The 14,810-nt window shown below is 34.6% G+C and overlaps 1 protein-coding gene across 5 annotated transcripts in view; it reads left to right on the top strand.

Moving 5' to 3' along the window:
- The window catches only part of LOC150092347 (centromere protein I-like), a 311,409-nt gene extending 297,637 nt beyond the window's left edge, over positions 1–13,772 (top strand). For all 5 annotated transcript variants that reach the window (XM_090415030.1, XM_090415031.1, XM_090415034.1 and 2 more), the window contains one exon: positions 13,396–13,772. In XM_090415030.1, the coding sequence (XP_090271156.1) occupies positions 13,396–13,506 (111 nt within the window). In that variant the 3' untranslated portion in view covers positions 13,507–13,772. The remainder of the gene's footprint in view (positions 1–13,395) is intronic.
- Positions 13,773–14,810: the final 1,038 nt, after the last annotated feature.

Genomic DNA, 14,810 nt, shown 5'->3' on the forward strand with positions numbered 1-14,810 from the left:
AGGATCCTGCATGATCCTACATATGAGAATATCAAATGGAAAGAGAAAAATAAATGAATGATCAAAAAAGGGGAAAAAAACATTTATGTAACTTCATAAAGTATCAAATATCTTATCAGATAATGTAATCTGTAATTTATTTACTTATTTTTATTTTATTTTTTTACAATTTACTCCATTTTTAAGGGTTGTTTTGTTGACTGAAGTGATAAAATAATATGGTCATCAAGAGGGCCCCTGTTTTGTTTTAAAATTAGATATGGTAATAATTTAATTTAGGAAAGTGGATTTGAATATAGAACACTAAAATTCACACGGCCAAAGCTGTAAGAATTTGGAGATTGCAGAACTTGTGACAATATAAGAAAAGCTTGAATATGAGTGTGACTCATCAACTTGCATGTTGATTCAGGATTCAACATGTATTTACTTCTCATCCTCTCTGCTCCTCACACTAGTTTTTCATTCTTGTTGCTGTCTTGGTGTTAAGTTGTGTCTGTACTCAAGTTGACTAAATGTGATAATGGAGTACTCTGTCTTTTTGTTAACCTGTATAACCACAGAGATGATTTTGGTTTATACACAGCATGACATTTTATTATCACATTACATGACAAAGAACCCATTTTATGGTGATGGAAAACCATTTTAACGCGATGACAAAGGCAAGCCTGCAGAGGACTATTATAAAAAAAACCACACATTGTCACCATAAACTATGTTTAACTACCATTCTAACAACATTGATGGTATAAAATTATTTTTTGTATTCACTGACAACATTGAACATAAAGGCAAGCTCATAAAGAAAGATTTGAAAAAAAGAAGTAAAAATTGACAACACAAGAATGTATCACAATCCTTTCAGTGAATAAGAAAAATGTTGCTCTCTGCCACTGTTCTGCTTCATACTGATTTGAAGTTGTTGCAGTCACTCAAACAACAACGATTATTTCACCACTGTGGTATGATTGTTTACCATGTTCACATTGATAACTATTAAGATCAGAATTGACTTACTTTGGAATTTTAAAACAATATCATATTCTTTATAAAAATTAATTACATTTAAATAGTAAGTACCAGTTTTGTTTGTTTTTTTAACCTAGCTAAGTAAAATTGGTTGAAATAGAACAAAATTTTATGAGCATTTTAAACTACACTACACCTGTTCATTTCAAACTCAAGCAGTATGAAATATCTCTAAGGTTCGAAAAGAATGAGTGCACTGCACATTAACATTGCACATTAACATCACTCACATAGTTAAATTACTGTTATTATTATTATTACTACTACTACCACCACCAGAGACTTCCAAGGAGTCAGGGATTCATCAAGGGAGATACATATCATCCAAATCAGCTGTCATGTTTTTCTTGAATTCACATTCACCCTGTCTGCTCTCATCACCTTCAAAGGCAAGCCATTCCAATCAAACACCTCTATGAGAGAAAAATCTAGCTTCCCTCCCAACACAGCTGCATTCATTCTCAACTTGCTTGGATACCTTTCCTTCTCTCCATGCCATAAAATGCAAAATTCCATCTACCTGTTGTATCATGTGTTTACCCCTTCAGAAGTTTTTAGGTCTCTATCATATCATCCCCTCTTTCTCCTATATGCTAGTGTTTGCAGTTTACAAATCCTTAATCTACATTCCACAGTCCCAATATCATCTTTGACACTCTCCTCTGCACCCTGTGTACTGTATCTGCATCATTTTGGAGACCAGATCTGCACACAGTAGCCCAAGTGAGGTCGAGGCCTTGTCAAGAAGGAAAATGACTTTATTATCCGTGTAAAGCAGTGGTCTCCACACTTTTCGCCATGAGGGCCACATTGGGTACTTCAGCACTGTTCAGCAGGCCGTAGTAAAAAAATCCTCTAGAACTAGATATACGAGTTTTATTGAAAGCAGATAAAAACTGATTACAGAGTATGTGAGATTAAATTATCGTATATTAATGACAATGAACACTATCAGCAAATTCTCATATTTTTATCACAAATTATAATAAAACCATTAATGTGAATGATGTAACCGTGTTTGTGTTTTTAAAATCTTATTAAACTCAGGTACAAATTTTGAAGTGCTAATTACAAGTAGCGATTTCAAATGTTCATCAGATAAATTTGCCCTGTATTTTGACTTGATATATTTCATTCGGGAAAAAGTTTGTTCACAAAGATATGTTGTCCCAAAAATAGAGATAAATTTGCTTGTAAAATTTTGTAAAATTCAAATTTTTTTTCTTCGTTAGTCCATTTTAACCGACCTTTTAGAGTCAGAAAGACCGTAACTTGGATTACGGTTACTTTTTGCTATTCGGGAATATATTTTGAACACAATTTTAATTAATGCATTTGAAATCTATCAACACCCCGTGGTTTTTTTTTTTTTGCGGATTCTTATTGAAAAATTAGTCCAATTGATGGGACGGATAAAATCATATCACAGGCTGCATCTGACCCACGGGCCATAGTTTGAAGACCCCTGGTGTAAAGGATAAGGACGTCATTATCCTTATCTCTGCCTATCTTGGTATCATCAGCAAACAGCTGTATATCTGCTGTCATATCCTCCCCACTGTCATTAATAAAGATGGAATAACAATGGACAAAAGACTGATCCTTTGTTACACTACTGGTCACCTTAACACCTTATTTGTATCACATATATAAGTTGTCATACTTATCTGGCCAATAGCAAGGAAGAAAACTTTTATCCAGAACAGGAAAGATAAAAATCAGCCTTCAAACTATCATTCCCCTTGTCTTAATTATTGATCACAAGTGTGAATTCTACCATTCTTGTTCTACAGCATATCTGCTTGCTAAGGACACAGGCCATGAAAAGGTTTGGACACAGGCCATGAAAAGATTTGGTATTTTCAAGGTTTTGATCTACTGTCAAGTCCTTCTCAGCAAGTTAACATCTTATGTCAGAGGTTCCCAACTTGTATTCTGTGGAATCCTAGGGTTTTGCCAGTAAAATTTGAAGTTCTCCAATAAAATTAGTTTTGGAGCTCTAATTAATAATTTAAAATATAGATGAAAAATTTATTTAAATAAAGTTTCAAAAATTTCAATAAAATTGGTTGTGTCAAGTGGTCAATGAATGAATCAAATATTTGCATTCAATTCTCCCACTATTAGTTTAGTCATAAGTTCTTCTGCAGCTTTTCCCGCTTAAATAGGGTTGCTGTTTGTAGTGAGTCTCCTCCACAACCTCCTGTCTTGGGCTGTAGCGACATCCAAATTCTTCATCCTCAAGTCCTCCTCCACCATCTCCCTCCATCTCTTCTTTGGCTGCCCGTGCTTCCTCCTCCCTTGCACATCCATCTGCATGACCTTTCTTCCCGCATACTCTTTCCCCCTCCTCATCACATGACCAAACCATCTCAACCTTGCCTCCTATATCTTTGCTCCTAAGTTTGTAACTTTCACCATTCCCCTTACATAGTCATTGCTCAGACGATCCTTTCTGGTCACACTGCATATCCACCTAAGCATTCTCATCTCCGCTACCTATTTTTCAAACTGAACTGTTGATAGTTAATCAATCTAATACAGTTGTTCACCTATCAAAAGTAAGTAACTTAACTTCTTTGAAACCTGCCTAATGCCAATGATAAAGTGGCTAAAACTATGCAGAGTTAAATTGATTTCACTGCTATGAGAGTTAAAAGATAGAATTGGAGATATGCAGTCAACAGACTCATTGTAGATTGTCTTGCTCAACCACAAGCACATCCAACATATTGAATCTTAAACTCATTCATATGCTCCTGGCATTATTCACAACACATTTCATTCAGTCACCAGTCTCCATGTCAAAAATATCTCCTTACTCCATTCTTACTCTCCACTCCACTGTATAAGCCCTTTAAAATCTCTTCAAACCTAAACATCACTATAATATCACTTCCTTTTTTACCTATCTGTAAAACTGCAATTTATATTTGTTGAACATCTCAGAGACCTACTATTGCTTTGATCACTTGTCCCTAGGTCCTCTACATAGTTTTGTCATCACAATGACAAAACTCATATTATGCATTTATGTTCTAATCAGAAATGTTGAAGCGAATTACAGGTTGGAAGTATCAAATGGCACAGAACTCATGTTGAACTTTTTTAGCCCCATTTAACACTCCAATCATTCACAGTGTATCTTACTGCTGTATATTAATTTTTCAGTAAATAATTACACTTAAAACACTGATATGCTTATGTGGAAATCTTTAACTTCAGATCTTTTCCTCTGCAATTGCATTTCGCTCAGAGAATGTTTTTCATGAAGCATACCTTTGAGTTCTTTTCAGAATGGCTATAGATCTAGATCTATAGACATTCTGTATTATTTGAAGGGGCAAGTGGATGAAGGTGCTGTGTTCAAGACAAACATGCACAAAATGCATAACATCAAACTCGTTAACTTAACCTCAAAGTTTTTGTGATTGCTGATGTTTGTAAGTGATTAAAACAGTGTTATAAACAATGTTCTCATGTTGGAAAAAATGCTTGTATCAGTTAAAATCAGAGCAGTATAACTATACTGATAATAACAATCATTTCAGTAATAGAAGATAACAATCCCTATACTGCAATTTGACCCCAGTGACATTTTCCATGATGTCCTGAGTATTAGTCTTTTAAGTCATCAAAATTCCACAGGTAAACAGTCGATTTATAATAACTTTTTTTTTCTAGACCTGTTAATGGATTTCATGTCAAAGAGGAGGCTGAAATAGAAAGCACCTACCTTTCAAGTGGTGAAGATTCACAACCAAATGAAGATGGAGTGTTTCTTCAGTTTAAAATGAAACTGAAATACAGTAGTCTACTATTTGTCCAACCTTCAAAACAATGGCCCTTCAATTAACTGACCCTAGCGTGCCAACTAACTTCTGGTAGAGCACCATGTAATTGTACTTCAATTATCAGAACTTGCCATTCTGATAATTGAATGGTCAGTTATACAGTAGATTATTGGAGAAATATCATTGGGGTGACACAAAATGAAAGGGGGGTGAATGTGAATAAGAAAACTTAAGAAATGTGGAAAGAAAACCAGAAGAAAACTTAAGAAATGTGGAAAGAAACAAGGAACATAGATGTTTATAATAACAAGAAAATCGCTGAAATTAAGAAAAGAAAGAAAAAGTATATTCTGACCTTTGATAAAATTTCCAAGAGCGAGAGAGAACAGATGGGGAGAAAATAATCCAAAGCAGCAATAGCTAGAGCCCCCAGATAAAAGTTATAACATATCTTAAAAGGTAGTTGTAATGCCAGCAAAAATTGCTGGTAGTGGTAACTACCAGCAAGAAATGTTAAGATTGAAATGCAGTGAAAATTTTAATGATACAAAAAAAAAAAAAAAAGTATATATATATACTATCAGAGTTTTATCAGTTAAACATAGATTTAAAAAAAAACAAAATGCATGTTATTTGCACAAAACAAAAGAGAAATAGTTGTTTGCAAAGTGGCATTTTGCATGTTGTACTATCAGATTGGAAGAAGAAAAGTACCATCTTTAAACATCTAAAGTACCGTATTTGCCGGCGTATAAGACGCACTCCCTTTTTCGAACACATTTTTTAGGAAAAAAACTTTATCACTGAATATTATAATGAATTTACAGTATTTCAATTATAAAGTAATAAGTTGGTCTACTTTCAACAAATACCTAATCTAACTAGGAAAGAGTACCCACCTTTTAATCTACTTCTTCGTCAAAACCCAGAAATTCATCTCCAGAGCTAAATGAAGAGACACTTGAAACCTCTTCCAAATCAGAACTTGAGTCCTCATACAACAAATTGTCCTCTGTACCATCCAGTGCATTACTAATGCAACACTTTTTAAATGATTTAATCACTGTCTTAGTTTTCAAGCATCCCATGAAGCTTTGACCCACTGACAAACTTGCGAAATGCTAGACCTCTTCCTTCTTCCTGATGGCGTAACCTCAAAATCTGAAGACTGCATCTAGCTGTTCCACTTCTTCGTAAATCTCTTAAATGGTTTATTAATACAAACATCTAAAGGTTGAAGCTAACTAGTTAGACCTCCTGGAATTACAGCTAACTGAGTTTTCAATTCCTTGAGTTTATTTTTAACATCTTCTGTTCTGTGAGAACAGAACTGATCCCATACTAGCACGGCAGGCTTCTTCAACAGGGCAACTAGATCAAAGTTTACTATCCATAACTTCTTGTTGTTTATTTTTGAACAGTATATATTAGAACACAGAAACTAAGTAACTAATTAATTTATTAACTTATTGCTGATATTTTGCTGGTGTTATAACCAGCATCTTCAGAGCACAAAAACACAGTTTGTCACTTTGTCACAATACGCGAGACTATAACAACATGGTGTAATCAACGGACTAGTTAAACAAAATTGTAGCAGCAACACAAAGACTAGAGTCCTGATTTTTGGCGCTCTCTATCTGAAAAAAAAAAAAAAAAACCTGTAGCTATCACATAAGACTAGAGTCCTAAAAAAAAAAAAAAAAAACACTAGTTTTTTCTTAAGATAACTGTCTCCCAGATCTTAGGCAAGTTAATACAGCCATATTTGTTGAGATTTGGAGTGTGTTTCAGGGCTTCTGTCGCCTCTAAGAACAATCTTGTAAGAGCTTCCGTGTAGTACTTTTTGTGTTTTTCCAGTTGATCCTGTGTGCAGAGGTATTGAGAGCATGGTCTGCTAGGCCCGACTTGCCATAGTGATAATTCCGGACGTATCTTTTGTGTTCGCTGATGCGGATGTTCACAGTTCGTCCTGTTTGACTGTAGTAGGCTTGATTACATGAGCAGGGTACTTGGTAGACTCCTGGATGTGATAAAGGGGAAAGCTGTCCTTGGGTGAGCGGATAAGGGTTGCTAATTTGCTACATGGTCTGAATGTAGTGCGTAGTTTATGTTTATTAAGAATTCTTGAAATCTTATCGGATGTGCCTTTAATGTATGGGATGGTGACCATGTAGCAAATTAGCAACCCTTATCCGCTCACCCAAGGACAGCATTCCCCCTTTATCACATCCAGGAGTCTACCAAGTACCCTGTTCATATAATTAAGCCTACTACGGTCAAACAGGAAGAACTGTGAACATCTGCATCAGGAAAGAAATTGCATCAGCGAACACAAAAGATACGTCCGGAATTATCACTATGGCAAGTCGGGCCTAGCAGACCAAGCTCTCGATACCCCTGCACACAGGATCAACTGGAAAAACACAAAAGTACTACACAGAAGCTCTTACAAGTCGGAGAGATTGTTCTTAGAGGCGACAGAAACCCTGAAACACACTTCAAATCTCAACAAATATGGCTGTATTAACTTGCCTAAGATCTGGGAGACAGTCATCTTAAGAAAAAACTAGTGTTTTTTTTTTTTTAGGACTCTAGTCTTTGTGTTGTTGCTACAATTTTGTTTAACTAGTCCATTGATTACACCATGTTGTTATAGTCTCGCGTATTGTGACAAACTGTGTTTTTGTGCTCTGAAGATGCTGGTCAGCGAAATATCAGCAATAAGTTAATAAATTAATTATTTACTTAGTTTCTGTGTTCTAATATATATACCGTTAAAAAATAAACAACATGTTCGACGAACACATAAGTCTGTCCACACATTTATCCATAACTTCATTCCTCCTCCATCTATCCAGCCTTTTGCGTGAACATGTACAAACACTCCTTTAAGCAGTTTTTCTTTGGGTAGCGTCTTCCTTTTAAAAATCAACAGTGGCGGCAATTCTGTCCCATCAGCACAACAGGATAAAACAACCGCGTAGTGAGTTTTTTCATGCCCTGAAGTTTAAACAGTAACACCTTTTGTACCCTTGGAATCTACAGTTTTGTTTGAGAGCACATCAAAAGTCAGCGAAACATCGTCCATGTTTCCTATTTGTGCAAGTTCAAAATTTTCTCGTTTCCTTGCATTAGTGACGAATAATCGATGAAATTCAATGATTTTTTCTTCATATTCAGCTGGCATCTTTTGTGATATTTTTGTTTTAGTCCGCATACATAGCTGGTTTCTCTTCATGAATCTTGAACACTATGATGTTGATCCAGTAAAGTTGGCAATCCCTCTGTTAGTGGCTATCGCTTTTGCTTGATGAATAATCATTTTTGTAGACACTGAAAGTCCTGCTTTTCTGTAGTCTAAAATCCAAGTATTCAGTTCTGCCTCAAGTTCTGGCCATTTTGCAGTTCCACTTCATAGGTTATGTTTACTGTGAGTTGCTTTTTTCAGATCCTCTGCCTGATTCTACCAAGTTCTTATTTTCTCAGTTGGGAGTGACCTGAAATGGCTCTCTGCAGCCCTGTTTCCATGTTCTTTAGCATACGCAATCACACGTAGCTTGTATGCAATATTGTAGCACTGCCGATGTTTTTCAGCCATAATTTGTCAAGAAATTTAGAGAAAATTTAAATGCAGAAATTTATCACCGTTCACAACAACCATGACAACATTGGCATCCACTGAATTCTACGTAACTGGAATGTTCTCCCACACCACAAGGAAGCAAGAAAGAAATTGCGTAACTCGGAACAGAGAAAATTTCCAGGAATGAAAGTAATAAAAAACTGAGTATCGGCGTATAAGACGCACCTTGCTTTTCAGACCTATTTTCAAAGAAAAAAAGTGCATCTTATATGCCGGCAAATACGGTATATATATATATATATATATATATGTCATTCAAAACAAACTTAAAATTGGCTCTAAAGTAATCAGTTTAGATATTCAAGGACAACATGCAACAGACCATATACTCCTAAGTTACATGAATAAGTAATGCAAAGCCATCATTGAACGTATGAGCTCTACTAGAATATTTCTAGTAGAGCTCATTACATTACCTCAGAAACATCATTCCATATAAACAATAATTGTCATCAGTGCTAAAAATGTTTTTTCTGTACATATATAAACGTAAACAAGAAAAAAATGTACTGACTTTTTTTTTCCTTTGTGGAAAAAAAAAAAAAGCCATCATATGCACAATTATTTCTAACATATTTCAGTTTATCAGCCACAAACGTGATACATGTAGCATTTGTAACCAAAGTATAGAAAAGTGATCATAAAGATAACACTGCAGGTGCTTATGCTTTGTAACACAAGGACCTAGCAATGGCAAAAAAACAATGAAACTATATGCTTCATAACTGTTGACTTACAGCAAACCATGCTGCTATCAGAGCTTATGACATCAAGAACTTTCTGTTTGAGCCTTTGTTCACAGTTTTGGCATATATGTAGTAGATGGAAACATGGACAACTATTTCAAAGAATTTTAAACTGTTTTAAAGGTCATAAGTTTTCCAAAGTTGGTTACAGCTATTTAAACTCTGAAAGAGAATTCAGGAGAATCCAAAACATATTGAATAAGCATGCAACATATAAATCTCAGTGCTTGCACAAAAAGTAAGCAAGTAAATGATATTATTATTATTATTATACCCTCCATGGAGTCGACACTCATCGTGGGAAGTTCATTTAACAGACAACATATTTATCATATACAATCTTAGTCCTTAACATTCCTTGCGTTAACAACACATTCTGATAATGCATTCTATTCACTGACAATTCTCCATGAAAAAAATCTACTCCTCACACCCCCTCTTCACCACACTTTTACATAACTTCCAGGGATGACCTCTGGTTCTTTCCCTCTCACCTTCTACTCTTTTTATAATCCCCCTCTGGATTAATCTGATAAAATCCTCTCACTGACTTAAATGTCTCTATCATATCAACTTTCTTCCTCCTATCCACCAAACTCTGAAATCCACATTTCTTCAACCTCTCTCCATAGCCAGCATTCCAAAGTTCCAATATTGTCTTAGTCACTCACATTTGGACCCTCTCCAATGTCTCCACATCACATTGAAAACCATGTGATCAGATCTCGGCACAGTAGTCCAAGCGTTACCTGACCAGTGCCTTATACAATTGCACAACCACTTCCTTATCGGTACATGTTAGAGTATTTCTTATCATAGCAACACTACAATGTGCAGCCTTTGCAACACTAGCAACATGCCCTCTAAACTTCAGTCTACTGTCAACCATCACTCCCAAATCTTTAATCTCATCCACTTCCTGCAGTACAGCACCATCGTTATAGTACACAGCCTTATATTTTTGCACTGAAAAATGCAATACCTTGCACTTATTGATATTAAAACTACAAATCCACTCCTTTTATCAAGTACACAACTTTCAAATAAAGAAAAGAAAGTGTCACTTTTGTGAACAAAAAAAAGTATCTACCATCAAAAATGTAGAATTAAAGAGGTTAAAAAAATAAAACATATCAGAAGAAAAACTAAACACCTTTTGTACTTAACATGGTTTTTCTTCTGATTCTGATTTTTTTTTGTTTTCTAACCTCTTAAATTCAACATTTGGATGGTAGATAAGTACTCTTTTACAGTATATTATTGAACACTAATAATTCCGTAATAAACTTTTGAAGGAAAACAATAAAATTCACCAGCTTAAAACAATATAATCTGTGTTTTTTAACCACTTTTCATGTATTATGAAATAAAATTGATTCAGGAGAATCAAAAACATTGAATAAGCATGCAACATATATCTCATTGCTTGCACAAAAAGCAAACGTTGAGATGTGTGTGTATATATATATATATATATATATTTATTTATTTATTACATTTCACTTTCTTTCATGACTTTTCTATTTCATTTAAGTAATATATGCAAAGTCAAATCATATCACATCACCTCTCTCTCTCTCTCTCTGCTGTCGGAAATATGATGAATAATATCTAGTTGAATATATATCAATTTTGCTGTAAAATCAGGTGTTACATTAATGAATGGTGCATCTTCATCATTCAATTCTCAATATGTGTATCTTTCCACTTAACGTTTCCCAAACAGCAGTAGCTGCTGCTTGAAAAATGTTAAATGAGATGATACACATATTAGGATTAATGAAGATGCACTACCATTCTGATGATCTTTATGCACTTTGCAGAAATACTTCGAAGAGTAAAATAAATATATATTTTAATAAAGTTCATCTTGGATTAGAGAATCTCTCATTTTTTGTTGGTTTAATTTGAGAAAACAACATGCCAAAATATGAGAATACCTGCCTAAAATTTTATGTTGGAGTAGTAATATGAACAGTGATATGCAGAATGTGAAACATATTGTCGTATTGTTTATTTCTTACTGTTCTATTTTATGTGTTATTCTATATTTCTATGTATTAACCCTCTTAAAACTCCTTCAATCTTAAACCTTGTCTTGTTTAACCCTCAACTATATCCCTTGTCTGGTGTGCCTTTGTTGTAATCCTTCGTGGCCTCTCCTTCAATCTTAAATCGTGTGCAAAGTCTTCAAACAAGGAGAATTCTCCCTGATCTATAAACTCTGGGGTCAAGTCCTTTTTGGAATCAAGAAAATTTATTTGTTTAGCTGCGCCATCTTGATTCCTATTCAAGAGAGAACTTCTTGTCAGGGATTTGACCTGCAGATTATCACGATTCCAATAAATGTCAACGTTAAACAAGCCCTTAATTATTTTAAACAGCAGTCGTAACCGTTTCCTGCACTTTTACTTATACAGGGTCGATATTTTTAGCAGGTGGTGCATTGGCTAGAAAAATCATGCACGTATTTTGGGTTAAGAAACAAAGAAATTTATTCATTCTAAAATACAATACATGTTAATGAAAACTAAACTAAATGAAGGTCCCTAAATTCAATTATGTACAAATTAACAAACAAGATCTAGTTCACAATAGGTATCTCCCATTAGGTGATATTAACAAAATCCAAACTGTCCTAAACCTGATTACTTAATACAAATATGTTGATGAATGCCTTACTTCTTCCTCAGTTAATGTACATACAACACATCGAATTCAGACTAACCTTAAACTAATGACAAATCTTGTAACTCTCCACTTCCATAACTACAAAGATCCTTGTTACAGGAATAGGTACTAAAGTTCTAAAATCTGTCTTAAGAAGTCCGATCCAGAGAAAATTTTACATTGTAGCTCACTCTGGCCTAAGAATTACACAATACAATAAGAAATAAAGTTTTATGTTACCAACCAGACGAATTCATTAAGAGATACTTTTCATCATGTCTTCTTGTAGGTTTCTTTCAGGTCATCACTCTATTCATCGAGCTGTTGTTTCTTGCCTTGAGTTCTTGGTAACTTCAATCATGGATCACTTCTTTACCTTATGTGCAAGAATCTGTCTGGCAGAAGGGTACGGCTGGAGCTACATGAAGTTTCGGCATTCGCTGTTTGTCCCATTGCATGGATAACTATGCTCGGACAAACCCGCTATTTTGACCATGTTACCACCGCTGAATGACTCCCGCTTGACTCCGCCACCTCGAAGCTATGACCCACCACATGGAAAACCCGGGGGGGGGGGTGGAAGAAAACACCAAAACCTTGATTAGGAATGAAAAAGGCAAAAAGACCATGAACTCGTGTCGCTATTACTTTTATATGCTCCATGTCCTCTCTAATACGTCACTGATTTGCAGACGCCACCTAATTCTCCTTGCACACCACACTCCTCCCTTCTCATTGCGTTCCCGCATGGGCAGCCTGCACGTGCCTTCGGTTCATATAACAACTGGCTGAGGTCATGTTTATAATCGGATTACAATAGTTTACTCTAAACTCTGACCTTCTTGTTACATTATCACCTCTACATTACTTTATTTCTTGTTAGTTATTTAAGGACCATTTACAAAATACTCACATAGAAAAATTATATGAATGGACTATTATTACTATATGTACAAGGATTTCTAATATTATCTATTTACAAGTAATTCTCTTTAGGAAAATTTTGCATTTATGTTAAATCTGAATAAAATACCAAATTACAATTTTAGTGTTCATTCCAGATTTAACAATACTGAAAAGGATGGGTACTAATGACATGTTTTGTTCATCCTGCATTTTAGATCACATGTAAATTAATTAAATTCCTTGTTAATTAGTATTAGTAAGTACAAATAATCTTGCATCCATTTGCTGACTATTAGTTATTATTCATATGATGTTATTAACTGTATAATAGCATTTTGCAACATAATTAGACATATTAGTACATTTTAAGTTAATGTGATCAGGTAGAGGAAGTGCATATCAAGTAGATCACACAAGTTACCAGAAAATCATTCTAATTCTGCTATATTATAGAGTTTAATATTTTTTGAACTATTTATATGATTGTTTTTAGTTTGATTTTAGAATATCATTCATTACACTTAGAAAATGTAAATCCTGTTTTCTTCTCTTCTCTTTTGAATAATAACAGATACTGTTTTTTTGCTTTGTTTGTTTCTAGGAAACAAATGCACGTATTGAATATTTTGAATACCTTTACCAGAACAACATGGAAGAAATAATTCATTTCATAATGGACTTCATCACATTTGAGAAAGTTCAAAATAAATAATATTGGCAGTGATAGTTAATCATTTGGAAACAAAATTTAACAAATTGCAGAATAATGTGAGGAACAGAAGAGAAAAGAAGTGAGTGTGGGAACCATATGATAAACTTCAGCTATTCACTGGATGGATTATAGATTATACTACATGTATCCTTCCATCAGTATACCAGACTCTAACAAAGTGATCCACTTGCACATATGCTTATTTAGTACTGGATCAAAATGTTACAAATCTGTGAATAATATAAATATGTTTGTTTTTGGTATTATTGACGAGTTTTTTATTTATTTATTTTATTTTTTATTTTTTTATATACAGATAAATATTTGATTATGGTGACAACAATGATTTTGCCAAACTTAACTGTAACATATATGGATGATGTTTTTTTAGTATCTATAGCATTTAAATCATCAGAAGTTAATTAACTTATGAACATTGTTGAACCATACTACACAATGCAGAGCTAAGAATATACTTAATGTCCTAATCTGGTATAGCTGTGACCTTTAGCATTAAAATTGAGAAAGGAAATTCAGTTAAATGTTTCTTAGAGTAATTGCTGTGTTAAAAAATAATAAAAAAAGTTACAAAAAAATATATATATGCCAAAGGGTTGTGTCATTCAGCATTTGCTGAAGAACTATCAGTGTTGGGTAGAAGTGTGGCCTTACAATGCTTTCATCAAGATGTTTTAAGATATGCTGTTGTGTAAATTGATACCTGTCTTGAGTCCTGTGAAACAGTAGTATTCAGAATACTGTGTGATATTATTATTACATGACACCTCCAGGGAGTCCAAAGACTCATCAAGGGAGGGTACCTGCTCTACAACTCTCCGGCTCCACGACTCCACCAATCGCAACTACCTTCATCATCTACTTCTGACCACCAGCACAAGTATTTTCACAGACAATCACAACCATCCATGCCCACGGCAGGATTCAAACCTGCAGCCTTTTGTGTGGAGAGCGGATACGCTGACCACTCGGCCCACCAGGCCGGCTAGCAGTGTGAAAAATGTTTTCACATTTTTGAGATGGGCTTATGTGTGCACGTATAACAAAGAACAATGGCAGAATTCACAGGAAGTAAACCACATTAGTAACAAAGTAAACAAACAATTCAGATATGGATACTAGAAAACCTACATGTCACATTGAGTGGAAAAGCATGTTTAATGCCATCACCTAGAAGGATCCATAAACCTTCCATCTAGAAGATGGAAGGTTTATGGATCCTTCTTTACAGAACAAACAGCCATTGTTTTTTTTTTCAACTAATCACTTAAATGGAGCTATGCTGC

The sequence above is a fragment of the Typopeltis vanoorti genome, chromosome 26 (genome assembly GCF_054136105.1).
Source record: "Typopeltis vanoorti isolate ZY-2024b chromosome 26, IOZ_Tvanoo_1.0, whole genome shotgun sequence".
NCBI classification, from domain to species: domain Eukaryota; kingdom Metazoa; phylum Arthropoda; class Arachnida; order Uropygi; family Thelyphonidae; genus Typopeltis; species Typopeltis vanoorti.